This window comes from Emys orbicularis, chromosome 2 (assembly GCF_028017835.1).
Source record: "Emys orbicularis isolate rEmyOrb1 chromosome 2, rEmyOrb1.hap1, whole genome shotgun sequence".
Taxonomy (NCBI): Eukaryota; Metazoa; Chordata; order Testudines; family Emydidae; genus Emys; species Emys orbicularis.
Window position 1 is genome coordinate 23834951 of NC_088684.1, and position 15139 is coordinate 23850089.

Here is a 15139-nt window from a genome sequence, read left to right on the forward strand (position 1 = left end):
TGGCAAAGCCCCAAGTGACTTCAACGGGAGCTGGATCAGGGCTGGAATTTGTTTTATTCATTCAAAACAAAGGGCCAAATCTGGACACTTTTGAACAGTCTTATTTGGGCAGAACACCCTTTGAAGTTAATGGTGGTCTGCAGGATTTAGGCCTAAGGGCATAATTTAGAAAGGGGTATTAAAGAAGTCACTGAAAAAAAACAGTGATCTGAAAAGTTAAACTGGGCACTTAGTCTTCACTATATTCTTGCTACCTCGGGCCTGATTCAGCAATGGAATTACATCAGTGTAAAATTGGAATAACACATTCCTGAGTTAGGTCTTTGGTTTCTCTGATAGTTATTGGAGTTATGCTCAAATGTAAAATTCAGTAAAATCATGTTCAAAGTGTGATTAAGGATGTGGCTAAGAGTTACGCAGGAGGCCAGACTATCTTCATAATAGTTCCCGTTGGCCTTAAAAGTCTCTGATATAGCAATCGCCTACTCAGCACTCCTTTTTGGCCCCAGACATGTAAAAATGTGAATTTCCTGTAAGATCCTTGGCAAAATGTTTAAAGCAGGGTGGAGGTTTTTTGGCTCCTCTCTCTTTGTGTATATTCAAACCGATAAAGATCAGGTCTACTGGGCAAAACATCAACAGTCCACATGCTAAAGCTTGAGAACGTTCCTTGAACAGCTTTTTCCAGACTCTCCCAGACAGTCAGTCAGTTAAAAGTCTAATTGTCAAACTCTAGTTTATATGTATAAAAGGGGAAAGAGAGTTCACTAAAGCCACAAATTTAGGTCAAGGTATGCATTAGTTTTGTAGCCAGGGATTATATTTATATATTTATATATTATATATTATATTTAGTTTAGATTGTTTTTGATGAAAAAAATAAAATAAAATTGCTGTTTTATCAGGTCCAGAAACCCATTTCTTGATCTCGTGAGAATATTTTGAGGGGAAGTTATGCTACACACAGAACTCAACATTTTTGTGCAGATATATTTCATAGGAAGAGAGAATTAATATGGTAACATGACTGGCTCTGTAGCAAGTTAGTTATGTATAACTGCTTCAATTTTATTGTAATGTAAGCACAGTCTGGCCCCTGTTCCCATCCTTTCATGTATTTATACCTGCTCCTGTATTTTCCACCCCATGCATCTGATGAAGTGGGTTCTAGTCCATGAAAGTTTATGCCCAAATACATTTGTTAGTTTCTAAGGTGCCACAAGGACTCCTCGTTGTTCATGCTATAAAAGAGTCGTTACTGAGACAAATTCAGCCCAGGTGTAAGATGGCATAATACCTTTTAAGTTCATGAATAAACACATGGACCACATATTCTGATCTTTAGGATCATCTAATTTAGACGAGACCAATTATTTTATTTTATTCATTTATTTCTAATGCACCTATCGTTTGGCATTCATGGTCATGTTCTGTAATGCTTCTCTAAGACACCTGTCATGGAAAGCTTTTTGAGTGATCTTCTCTGCAACATTTCAGACAGGTCAGAATAGGGACTGTCAATTTACAGTCAATAGACTTACTTCTGGCCATAAATTTGCTGATGTGTACCTCTGGCACCTGCCAGAATTTGGCTTTAGGTATTCAAGCAAGTTTTAGTTATAGAGTCCAGGTTATGCTACTTACTTAACTATTGTCTCCAATTAGAAATTTCAGAGCCTTCCTCCCATATTGAAATACATCACTTTAAAATAGAAAAAAGGAAGAAGTGCATTTTCTCAGCCTAAAAATTCTGTGGTTTATTTTTTCCCCATGGCTGTAACTTTGCAGACTGAAATGTAAACAGCTGAGTACAGCTGCATTGCTACAGTTTAGTAGCGATTTCCCCCTGTATTTCAAGGGATGGTCTGCAGGCATATATGATGTAAAAGGGTGGTGTTCCAAATTCAGCTGTGGCCAACAGATGGTGTGATGAATATTATCAACATACACGCTGGCTGATAACAGTAGGGAAAATGTGAATAATGGAAAAGGAAAGAGAGCAAAATACAAAGAGAGGCCCTGATTCAGCAAAGCACTCAAGCATGTCTTTAAATCCCATGAAATTCAAAGCATGCAGTTAAAGTTAAGAATGTGAATCAGGACTTTGAAGACATCATGTTACATGTTTTATGTTGGTTTTAAGAAAGCTGTTGCATAAAATGGTTGGTTTGACTGTGATTGAAAGAAATCCAGGAATATACCATACAGCTAATCTGCCTGCCTGCATACCTTTTAACATACCATTTATCACCATTTTAGCACCTTACATACTTGTTAGATCTTGCATAACCTGGAGTTCAGTAAAAGGGATACCAGGGACAGCTAAGCTAAGAATGTAGAAAGTTGTCAGAATCAACTGAAGTTTTGCAGAATTGCAAAGACTGGGTGAAATCCCAGCTATATTACAGTCGATGGGTATTTTGTGTATTACAGTCAATGGGTATTTTGCCATTGACTTCAGTGGGTAAAATCTTGACCCCGTTGAAGTTGATGGCAATAATTCCCATGACTTCAATAGAGCTGGGATTTCACCCATATAGATATATATATTAGCCAGACATCTATTTTTTAAGTCTCTTCAATACTATTACACTTAAGGTCTCATCCAGGAAGCCCAGGTTTCTAGGATCAGACTCTTATGTAGATAGCACCTTTTGTCTGAGGATCTTAGAGGACCTTATACATGTTCACAAATTTTTAACACTCCAATGAGATAAGGAAGTATTGGCATCCCATTTTGCAAGCGGGGATTTGTGCAACACAGAGATGATGCAACTTGACCAAGATGATGCAGAAACAGATCCTATATCTCCTGATTCTCCGTCTTGTGTTTTATCCATGAGACCACCCAGATTACATTCTGTAGCAGGAAACAGCAATCACGTTAATTATTTTTCTGGTTTTGTTGCAGATGCATTGTGAGAGATTTATATGTATCCTGAGAATACTTGGAACCACGCTCTTTGGGGTCTCCCTCCTGCTCGGAATCACAGCTGCTTACATTGTTGGCTACCAGTTTATCCAAACAGACAATTACTATTTCTCTTTTGGACTCTATGGTGCTATTTTGGCATCACATCTCATCATCCAAAGCCTATTTGCCTTTTTAGAACACAGGAAAATGAAAAGATCACTTGAGACTCCAATAAAGTTGAACAAAACAGTTGCCCTTTGTATTGCTGCCTATCAAGAGGATCCTGACTACTTAAGAAAATGTTTACTTTCAGTGAAAAGATTGACCTACCCTGGAATTAAAGTTATCATGGTCATTGATGGGAACTCAGAAGATGACATTTACATGATGGACATTTTTAGTGAAATCATGGGCAGGGACAAATCTGTCACTTATATATGGAGGAATAACTTTCACGAGAAGGGTCCAGGTGAGACAGAGGAGTCACATAAAGAGAGTATGCAACACGTAACTCAACTAGTCCTATCCAACAAAAGTATTTGCATCATGCAGAAATGGGGTGGAAAAAGAGAAGTAATGTACACAGCATTCAAAGCGCTGGGGAGAAGTGTGGATTATGTACAGGTAGGTATTAAAGCACTAGGCCAATGCCAATTCAAACATACCTTGACATAAAGCAGCTTTTGTATATTTCATGCAGTATGCTTTAGCCCATCCCAGTCCGCTATGAACACAGTGCTCCTTTCAGTCTATTTGAAAACAGCATGACCGTTGAAAGCATATTTTGTAACCTTTTAAAATGGTTAGACTTTCTGTGAGTATGCTAAATTTGTGCACTGTTATTTGAGAAGTCTGAGGCATTTCCTCATACTTAACAGTACTACTCCCTTATCAAAATGGTTACATTTTTTAAAAAAGGATCTACTTTGGAAGATCCCTGCTTTGCCAATGTAAATTGAGATCAGAGGTAATTTTTGATTCTGAGAGAAGCTGAGATGGATGCCCTGTATACAAACATGCAAAAACTGAGTAGGGCAGGGGTCGGCAACCTTCAGCACGTGGTCTATCCGGGTAATCCGCTGGCGGGCCGCAAGACATTTTGTTTACATTGACCATCTGCAGGTATGGCCTCCTGCAGCTCCCAGTGGCTGCGGTTCGCCATTCCCAGCCAATGGAAGCTGCGGGAAGCGGCGGCCAGCACGTCCCTGCAGCCCACGCTGCTTCCCTTAGCTCCCATTGGCCAGGAATGGTGAACCACTGGGAGCTGCGGGGGGCCATGCCTGCGGACAGTCAATGTAAACAAAATGTCTTGTGCCCGCCAGCGGATTACCCTGATGGGCCATGTACCGAAGGTTGCCGACCCCTGTATTAGGGAATATCTTCAGGAATATCTCAAAGCATTGACAAGAGTCTGTAAAAAGGAGACATCTTTAAGCCTTCAAAACTAGCTAGGACTATTCAATAAAAGGGGGGAGAGAGGGAAATGGAGAAAACACAGATGAGAAATTTTTCAGCGAAGGCCAGGAGTAGCATTTGCTTCATTTTTTACAGCTGCATTACCTCACTCACCACAATTTGGCCTCTAAAGCCTTAATGACACCGTTCACTTAAAAATTAATTAGGCAGAGTCCTATCCCCATTTCTAAAGCTGCAAAGACAGATTGCTCTCAAGCTGTCATGGAGTCTGTACAAGTGTTCCTATGTTTTATGCCTGATTCTGTGATCCATATGCACAGAAGTACTCCCCACTCCTAGAAATGGCCCTATTGCCTTAAATGAATTAAAACTACTCCGGTGAGTAAGGTTTGCAGGATCAGGCCACTGTTTGTCACTGAACACCACTAGCAATGGATAAACCTTGCAAGGTTCAGGGTTTGGTTTTGACTAAGCCCTGAGAAGTTGTGATGATTATCCAAGCAATTCAGGCTTTTTAGAGGCTCTCCCCTTCCTCCCTATGAACCTCAAAGTCAGTTCCCCTGGGCTTCCCCTTTAAAAATCCTCTTTTGATGGTCAACCAGTTATGGAGCCTCTCTGCTGGGCTCTGGAAGGGTCAGTGTTCTAGTTGCTCACACTCTGGGGCTACTCCAGAATGCATTGCATGATGAAGTGTGCAAGATTTGAACATCATGCCATCTGGGGCCTTGCAAAGGAGCTACACCTCTACCCTGATATAACACGAATTCGGATATAACGCGGTAAAGCAGCACTCCGGGGGGGTGGGGGGGCGGCAGGGCTGCTCACTCTGGTGGATCAAAGCAAGTTGGATATAATGCGGTTTCACCTATAACGAGGTAAGATTTTTTGGCTCCCGAGGACAGCGTTATATCGGGGTAGAGGTGTACCAGAGTAGCTGGATCAACACCATGGGGTCTTCAAAGGCCAGAGACGGTGGCTATGCTCCTGGAGGACTACAGGAAGGAGTTTCTTAGCAGGATTTTATAGGTACATGAACAGTTCATGGAGAGGGCAGAGAATAAATAAATAAAAATGTAAATCACCACCTTTCCCCAACCCACCTCAGAAAAATCAAACTAGTTTGTTCCGTAAAAGTGATGGGCCTGATCCTCCCTGGTCTCATACCTTTTGTAGTGCGAAGTGCTATTCTAATTTGAAAGCATTTTGCATGGATGTAAATAGCTGCACAAGGAGCACAGTGAAGAATCAGGCCTGTCATATCTCCTGTTTTGCTGGTCCAGGATCTTTCATATCTGTCCAGGAAAACTGTAGTGGCCAAAAGTATTAATAGCTATAAGTATCTACATGGGAAACAAATATTTAATAATGAGCTCTTCAGTCTAGCAGACAAAGGTATAACATGATCCAATGGCTGGAAGTTGAAGCTAGACAAATTCAGACTGGAAATAAGGTGTACATTTTTAACATTGAGAGTAATTAACCACTGGAACAATTTCCCAAGGGTTGAGATGGATTCTTCATCACTGACAATTTTAAAATCAAGATTGGATGTTTTACTAGAAGATCTGCTTCAGGAATTCTTTTGGGGAAGTTCTATGGCACGTGTTATACAGGAGATTGCATTAGATTATCACAGTAGTTCCTTTTGGCCTTGGAATCTTTGAATCTATGAAAAATGGGAAAAAGGAAGTGCCTCCCCGCAGAGATGCTGCCAGCCCTTGCTAGGTCTATTTAGCACCTGTCCACTGGGGCTCTGACTGACTCATGGCATTGACTCAAAAAAGCCTGATGAGTGTCTTAAGCTATGTCTACACTACCACAGTAAGTCGATCTACGCTACGCAATTCCAGCTACGTTATTCACATGGCTGGAGTCGCCGTACCTTAGGTCGAGTTACCATGGGGTCTACACCACGGGGGGTCAACAGGAGAAACCTTACCTTACTTTTCTTGTTGGGGGTAGAGTTCAGGGGTCGACTGGAGAGTGATCTGGGGAGTCTTCACTAGACCTGCTAAATCGACTGCCGGTGGGTTGATCTCATTTTTAGGGTGACCAACTTAAGCCACCTAAAACAGGTCTGATTTTTGGTGTCTTTAGGTTGGGTGCCAAAAAAATTAGCCATCCTGAGTGTGTCATCCATTTCTGTACCAATATATCTATGTATTGGTGACCTCTGCTTTGAGCCTTTCCTTTTTTTTACTACTGGAGAAAATACCAAATAGTTTCCATATCAAATGTCAAATCTCTGTATTATTAGTAATGTAACATGTAACTAAACTGAAAAGTGAATTTATCCTGAAATCCACAATACATACTTTCACATGAACTACTGAACCCTTCTATTGGGGTTCTTCCCAGACTCCTAGCTAATTTACAGAAGCATCTGTGGGTCAACTCCTCATTGATCCCCTTATGAGAATAGGAAACATTTGAACGGGGTGCACCAAACACATCCGGTTTCCCTATGCCAAAGCTCAGCAAAGAAACTGCAGACTACCCATAAAAGTTTTGTTTCAATTCATATGGTTCTTAGCGCCCTCTCTCAAGTAATATCTCTCTTGTTCAGATTAGCTGATCCAATGAACAAATACAGATACTATGGAAAATAGAAGATTCTTTGTGACTATACCACAGACAAATGCTCTGTTTCATTCAACGATAAGTCTAGTTGTCTGATATCAAATGCCCTTATGTCACGGAGTCCCCGGGCGATGCTCTGGAACTTAGGGTTACCATTCGTCCGGATTCTCCCGGACATGTCCGGCTTTTCTGAGTTAAAAATAGCGTCCGGGGGGGATTTGTAAATGTCCGGATTTCCCCCCCATGCAGAGCGCGCGCGGCTGACAGGGCAGCCGGTCGGATCGTGCCACTCACACGGGGCTCCGGCAGCCAGAGCCCCTCCTCCGCTTCCCCCTCCTCTCCCCTGCAACTTGAGATCACTCCTCTCCTCTTGCTCTCTCCCTCCCTCTCCCTGCATTCACAGATCGCCGACGTTCGCATCGGGCCTCTGGCAGTCTGGAGCTCCTCCCCCTGCTCCCCCCCCCCCGCTGCCCAGCACGCCGCTCAGCAGCACTCTGGGCAGGGACCGGGCTGTGCGCTCCGCTGGGGAGCACGGCAGTGTGTCGGGCTCCTTGTGGAGCCCGACACACTGTTCTGAGCGGCACGGTAAGGGGGCCAGGGGGTCGGGAGAAGGGGCAGGGAGATTCCGGAGGGGGCAGTCAAGAGACAGTGAGCATGGTTGGATGGGTCGGGAGTTCTGGGGGGGGTCTGTCTGGGGGTGGAGGGGTGGATAAGGGTTGGGGCAGTCAGGGGACAGGTAGGGGGTAGGGTCCTAGGGGGCCAGTTAGGAGGGGGGGAGGGTCTCAGGAGGGGGCAGTCAGGGGACAAGGAGCGGGGGGAGGGTTGGGGGTTCTGAGGGGAGCGGGAAGTGGGAGGGAGTGGAAGGGGCAGGGGCAGGGCTAGGGCAGGACGGGGGCAGGGCTAGGGCTGGGCTCCTCCCGTCCTCTTTTTTGATTGTTGAAATATGGTAACCCTACTGGAACTGCTCCCTACGAAGCCAGTCAGGACTCTGGTGAAGTCTCCTCTCTGTGAGCAGACAGTCTCCAGGGCAAGAAGCTCACACAGCTTCCACCTTCCTGGGTCTGACCTTGGAGCATTCAGTATCCTCTGCCCCTCTGTGCGCTTCCCACAGCGAGTCCGCCCAGGCGGGGTCCTGGGGAAGCCAGAGGGTCCTGCACCCCCACTTCGCAGTCAGACATGAGTCTTAGCCAGCCAGTAAAACAGGTTTATTAGATGACAGGAACATGGTCTAAAACAGAGCTTGTAGGTACAGAGAACAGGACCCCTCAGCCGGGTCCATTTTGGGGGCCAGCGAGCCAGACACCCACATCTGCCCTCTGCCCTCACTCCTTGTCCCCAGCTAGCTCCAAAACTCACTCACCCTCCAGCCCCTCCTCCTCTGGGCTTTGTTCCTTTCCTGGGCCAGGAGGTCACCTGATTCCTTTGTTCTCCAGCACCTTTAGCTATCTCCTTGCAGGGGGGAAGGGCCCCGGCCATTAGTTGCCAGGAGACAGAGTGCCGGCCATTTATGCACACTGGCCTTTTGCTCTGCAACAATCTCACCCCCTAGAGACTTAAGAAATGCACAGGGGAAACTGAGGCACCCACACAGTATTCAGAGGAAACATTAAGAACAGTCCCAGTTCGTCACACCTTAACAGAAGTAACAATACAAATTCCAAACAGAGATTTTATTACATTTCATATAATATGTAAACTGAGTCACTATATTCACTCTTATTTTAATTTTCTTCTCTAGTACATTCCCTAACTCCATTTTTTTCTTTTTTTTTCTTTGTGTTACTTATAGGTTTGTGATTCAGATACAATGCTTGATCCAGCCTCATCGGTGGAGATGGTAAAGGTTTTAGAGGAAGATCCAATGGTTGGCGGAGTTGGGGGTGATGTGCAGGTGGATATGGTGAACTTCAGATTAACTGAGCAGTATTAGCAGCAAATATTTCTAAAACAAAATTATCCCCAGACTTGAATTAACACAAGGAATTAGGAATTTTGTAGCAATATTTGAGTCCTGTTTATTTTAAGAGATTTTCTATCTCTGGTGGTACTCATCACTACCATAGTATCTAAGGACCTTGTAATCTTTATAATATATTTAGCCTCACTATACCCCTGTGAGGTAGGCCCAGATCCTCATAGGTATTTAGGTACCTAACTGATTTCAATGGGAGTTAAGTATCTTTGAGGATCTAGGCCTAAGTGATTTGCCCAAAGTTACACAGGAAGTCTGTGGTAAAATAGGGAACTGAACCTGGCTCTCCTGACTGTTACATTAGCACCCTAGCCAACAGGCCACCCTTCCTCTCCATTAATTATTTTACCATTTCCAGCTTCGATTATTAAAACTGAAAGTATTTTTGAAACCCCATAAACTAGTCACTCTGTATGCTGTTTTACTTTTGTATTTCTCTGAGCTAGGCCAATGAAAATCACTGAAGTCAGTTCCACTTTTGTTTCTAGTCACATTCTCTGACCTTTTTATAAGAATATAAGAATAGCCATACTGGCTCACACAAATGGCTCAGCTAGCCCAGTATCTTGTTTTCCAATAGTGGCCAGTGCCAGATGCTACAGAGGGAATGAACAGAACAGGGTAATATATCAAGTGATCCATCTCCTGTCATCCAGTCCCAGCTTCTGGCAGTCAGAAGTTTAGGGCGACCCAGAGCATGGGGTTGCTTCTCTGACCATGTTGACTATAGCCATTGACAGAACTATCCTCCGGGAACTTATTTAATTCTTTTTTGAACCCTGTTATACTTTTGACCTTCACAACATCCCCTGGCAATGAGTTCCACCAATTGACTGTGTTGTGTGAAGAAGTACTTCCTCATGTTTGTTTTAACCCTGCTGCCTATTAATTTCATTGGGTGACCCCTAGTTCTTGTGTTATGAGAAGGAGTAAATAACACTTCCCTTTTCACTTTCTCCACACCAGTCATGATTTTATAGACCTCTATCATATCCCTCCTTAGCCATCCTCTTTTCTAAACTGAACAGTCCCAAGCTTTCTAATCTCACTCACATGGAAGCTGTTCCATACCCCTAATCATTTTTGTTGCCCTTCTCTGTACTTTTTCCAATTCTAATTGATCTTTTTTGAGATGAGGTGAACAGAACTGCACACAGTATTCAAGGTGTGGAAGTATGATGGATTTATATAGTGGCACTTTGATATTTTCTGTCTTATTATCTATCCCTTTCCTAATGATTCCCAACATTCTGTTCGCTTTCTTGACTGCTGCTGCACATTGAGCAGCTGTTTTCAGAGAAGTATCCATGATGACTCCATGATCTCTTTCTTAAGTGTCAACAGCTAATTTAGACCCCATCATTCTGTATGTATAGTTGGGATTATGTTTTCCAATGTGCATTACTTTGCATTTATCAACATTGAATTTCATCTGCCTTTTTGTTGCCCAGGCACTCAGTTTTGTGACATCCCTTTCTAATTCCTCACTTAGCTTTCGACTTAACTATCTTGAATAACTTTATATTGTCTGCAAACTTTGCAACCTCACTTTTTACCTCTTTTTCCAGATCATTTATGAATATGTTGAACAGCACTCATTCCAGTACAGATCCTTGGGGGACCCCACTATTTACCCCTCTCTACAGTGAAGACTGACCATTTATTTCTGCCCTTTGTTTCTTATCTTTTAACCAGTTACTGATCCATGAGAGGACCTTCCCTCTTATACCATAACTGCCTACTTTGCTTAAGAGCCTTTTGTGAGGGACCTTATCAAACACTTTCCAAAAGATCAAGTACACTATATCCATTGGATCAACTTTATCCACATGTTTGTTGACCCCTCAGAGAATTCAAATAGATTGGTGAGGCATGATTTCCCTTTACAAAAGCCATGTTGACTCTTCCCCAACATATCATAATTCTGTTATTTTCTATAGTTTCAACCAATTTGCCTTGTATTGAAGTTAGGCTTAGTGGCCTGTAATTGCCAGGATTCCCTCTGGAGCCTGTTTTAAAAAATGATGTTATATTAGCTATCCTCCATTAGCTATTCTCCAGGCATCTGAAACAGAGGTTGTTTTAAGCAATATGTTACATCCCACAGTTAGTAGTTTCATATTTGAGTTCCTTCAAAACTCTTGGGTGATTACCCTCTGGTCCTGGTGATGTTTTAATTTATCAATTTGTTCCAAAACCTCCTCTATTGAAACCTCAATCTGGGACAGTTCCTCAGATCACTCACCTAAAAAGAATGGCTCAGGTGTGGCAATCTCCCTCACATCCTCTGCAGTGAAGACCGATGCAAAGAAATCATTTAGCTTCTCCGCAACAGTCTTGTCTTCCTTGTGTGCTTCTTTAGCACTTCAGTTGTCCAGTGATCCCACTGATTGTTTGGAAGACTTCCTGCCTCTAATGTACTTAAAAAATTGATGTTACTTTTTGTGTCTTCTACTAGTTGCTCTTCACATTCTTTTTTGGACAACCTAATTATACTTTTACACTTGATTTACCAGAGTTTCCGTTTCTTTCTATTTTCCTCAACAGGATTTGACTTCCAATTTCTAAAGCATGCCTCTATCTGCCACTTTTACACTGTTGTTTAGCCATTGTGATATTTTTTGGTCCTTTTACTGTATTTTTTTATTTGGTGTATATTTATGATCTTTTTAAATAGTTTCCATGCAGCTTGCAGGCATTTCACTCTTGTGACTGTTCCTTTTAATTTTCGTTTACTAGCCTCCTTATTTTTGTGTAGTGCACTTTTTGAAGTTAAATGCTATTGTGATGGGTTTCTTTGGTATTTTCCTCCCTACAAGGATGTTAAATTTAATTATGTTATGGTCACTATTACCAAGCAGTTCAGCTATATTCATCTCTTGGACTAGATCCCGTGTGTCATTTAGGACTAAATCAAGAACTGCCTCCCATCTTGTGTGTTCCTGGACTAGCTTCTCCAAGAAGCAGTCATTAATGGTATCTAGAAATTTTATCTTTGCATCTCATCCTGAGGTGCCATATTCCCAGTCAATATGGAGATAGTTTAAATCCCCCATTATTATCAAGTTTTCTGTTTTTGTAGCATCTCTAATCTCCCTGAGCATTTCACAATCACCATCACCATCCTGGTCAAGTGATCGGTAGTATAAATTCCTATTGCTATATTCTTATTATTGAAGCATGGAATTTCTATGCATAGAGACTATGGTACTGTTTGATTCATTTAAGATTGTTACTATGTTTGATTATGCTTTAACAAATAGTGCCACTCCCCCACCAGCACAACCTACTCTGTCATTCCTATACATTTTGCACCCGGTATCATCATCATCCCTTCATTATCATCATTTTGTGATACCTGTTCTATCAATATCAATTTAATACCAGGCACTCAAGTTCACCCCTCTTGGTGCATTTTCAGTGCTGCAATGTTTGGGTTGCAAATGCAGCGGAGGAATGTTTATTTCTTTCAAAACAATTGCTTCTGGTGGGATTTATGAAAAAAAATGCACAATAACAGTTCCACTGGTCTTAGGTTTTGTAAAAACTTCTTGTTTCCCTCTTCACCCAGTAGACTTTTAACATGGGATGAAGGAGAAACATCTTTACTCTTGCAGCCAGCTAATAGCTGAGGCATAGGGCCTGGGAGTTAGGCACCTAAATACCTTTGAGGGTCTGGGCCTGAGTCCCTGTCTGAGCTTGCTTCCCACCTTCCCTGCTGCTGCACGCTGCTCAGAACAAATCAGGCATTACACTTACCCTGAGCGTGAGAGTTAAGGAAGTGGGAGACAGTGTGAGCTCATAGAGGGAAGTGAATAGTCTCTAAGCAGCTCTTCTGCTCTGTTGCACACAGCAGAAACTGAGTACAACAGGGAGTGTGTCCCCAGGAGTCTTTCTGGGTCTGCTAAGTGGGAATAGGCAGAATGGCACAGAGGAAGAGTCAGTACATGGGGCTGGAAAGGAAGATCAATGAGTTGGGAGGGTGATTCTTTGTGGGAGTGAGGGGAAGGTTCATGTTGTTTTTGGATAGAAGGGGGAGAAGTTTTGGTGGAACAGGATCCTATTTAATGTTTATTTTGACCTCCCTAGCAATGCCCTTCTGAATAGGCATATCTGGGCCTCTGAACAGTCACTGTAAGTGAGGAAGCATGGCTTCTGGAAGAGCCAATTCATCTTGGTAGGAATTGATAGTCTAACCCTTGGTTAAAAGTCCTGGCGTTTTAATGGTAACACTTGATGTTTCTCCTGAATTGTCAGGGTGGACAGCTCTTCCCACAAGTCATTGTCCCATATTTTGGTTAGTGCCATTCACTTCATGAGTGTTAGTTTCTGACCCAGAAATATTTCTGTTTCTTAAGAGCTAATTTTTGAAATTTCCTTTTACTTGCAGATTTTGAACAAGTATGATTCCTGGATCTCCTTTCTCAGCAGCGTGAGATACTGGATGGCATTTAACATAGAACGAGCCTGTCAGTCCTATTTTGGCTGTGTACAGTGCATCAGTGGACCCTTGGGAATGTACAGGAATTCCTTGCTGCATGAATTTGTGGAAGATTGGTACAATCAAGAATTTATGGGCTCCCAGTGTAGTTTTGGAGATGACAGACATCTAACTAACCGAGTGCTGAGTCTGGGTTATGCCACAAAGTACACAGCTAGATCAAAGTGCCTTACTGAAACACCTATAGAATATCTAAGGTGGTTGAACCAGCAGACCCGTTGGAGTAAATCATACTTTAGAGAGTGGCTGTATAATGCAATGTGGTTCCACAAGCATCATTTGTGGATGACTTACGAAGCTGTAATCACTGGATTCTTTCCTTTCTTCCTCATTGCCACAGTCATTCAGCTTTTCTACCGGGGGAAAATCTGGAACATCCTCCTTTTCTTGTTGACAGTTCAGTTAGTGGGCCTTGTAAAGTCTTCCTTTGCCAGCTGCCTTAGGGGGAACATTGTCATGGTATTCATGTCACTCTACTCAGTGTTGTACATGTCAAGTTTACTTCCAGCGAAGATGTTCGCAATAGCCACAATAAACAAAGCAGGGTGGGGCACATCAGGAAGAAAAACCATTGTCGTCAATTTCATAGGACTTATTCCAGTATCTGTTTGGTTTACAATCCTTCTAGGCGGTGTGATTTTCACTATATGCAAGGAATCAAAAAAGTCATTTTCCGATTCAAAACAGACAGTTCTCATCATTGGTACAGTACTCTATGCATGCTACTGGGTTATGCTTTTGACTTTGTATTTGGTTCTTATTACCAAATGTGGCAGGCGGAAGAAAGGGCAACAGTATGATATGGTGCTTGATGTATGATGTTTCTGCAGAACGTTACACAGAAAATTTGAAAGCAACCCAACAACTTGATAGTATTTGTGGCATCGAATTAATGTCACCACGAGAAATGGATCACTGCTGCTGGGACTCAAACATTCATGTTTCTATGGGTTCATTTTCATCCTGCCAAAGTAAAAACACACCATTGTTTTTTTCTGAGGGGGGAAAAAAACCACACAGATTCAACCTGTTCACAGGAAAATGGGAGGACTTCTTTGTTTATGCACTTTTTTTTATTGTGCATACGCCTGACAGTGTTACGTTCTATATACCTCACTAGTCATGCTTATGTGGGTGGACAGGAAGGAAAGGAGTTTGGTGAATCAAGCAAAGGATCTTGCAACCTAATTTATGAACTTTTTTAAATAGTTTTGTTTTATAGGAAGGGTCTTTTTGTGTTAGGCTGACAAATGTAATGCCAAAGGTAAATTTTAAGAGGCCATTGGCTGAGCTGTATTTTTATATTATTGTCTTATTTGTGTGTGTGTATTTTTACACCAACTTTTTAAAAAATTTGCATATTTTATATTTTACTTATCTGCCAAAAGAACACCTCCCCAACATTTTGCTCTCTATCTATCCTTCTAAATACATTTTGAAAGAATTCACACTTCCTCTCCCCGCAAAAAGCTTCCCACAATGTGAAAACGTGTTGATTTTGATATTGTTCACAACAAAAATAATAAAATGTCTCTCTACATTTTTTAAATTGCTGAATGGTTATTTCTGTGAAAAGTATTTAAATGTTCTCTTGAACTTTTGACTTAATTGTATTGGAAAAGGCCAACATTGTTGTCAGTTTTTGAAGACAAACATATTTGTATGCACAAAAAGGCCAAAGGGGTACATATGTGCAATTTTATTGGAGGACATTGTAAGAGGGAACCCTGATTCTCGAAAGAGAACACTACAGTCT

The 15139-nt window shown here is 42.1% G+C and overlaps 1 protein-coding gene across 1 annotated transcript; it reads left to right on the forward strand.

The window, feature by feature from the left end:
• The first annotated feature begins 2911 nt into the window (after window positions 1-2911).
• HAS2 (hyaluronan synthase 2) lies at window positions 2912-14202 on the forward strand. Its single transcript, XM_065399441.1, has 3 exons — window positions 2912-3538; window positions 8700-8801; window positions 13273-14202. Exons 1-3 carry the CDS (start codon window positions 2912-2914, stop codon window positions 14200-14202), a joined length of 1659 nt encoding a protein of 552 aa, XP_065255513.1.
• Window positions 14203-15139: the final 937 nt, after the last annotated feature.

Excerpts from the sequence above, each read along its gene's own strand:
- HAS2 (XM_065399441.1), top strand. The coding sequence starts at position 2,912 with ATGCATTGTGAGAGATTTATATGTATCCTGAGAATACTTGGAACCACG. Across the intron at positions 3,539-8,699 it reads GAAGTGTGGATTATGTACAG|GTTTGTGATTCAGATACAAT; the intron begins GTAGGTATTAAA and ends TGTTACTTATAG. Across the intron at positions 8,802-13,272 it reads GAGTTGGGGGTGATGTGCAG|ATTTTGAACAAGTATGATTC; the intron begins GTGGATATGGTG and ends TTTTACTTGCAG.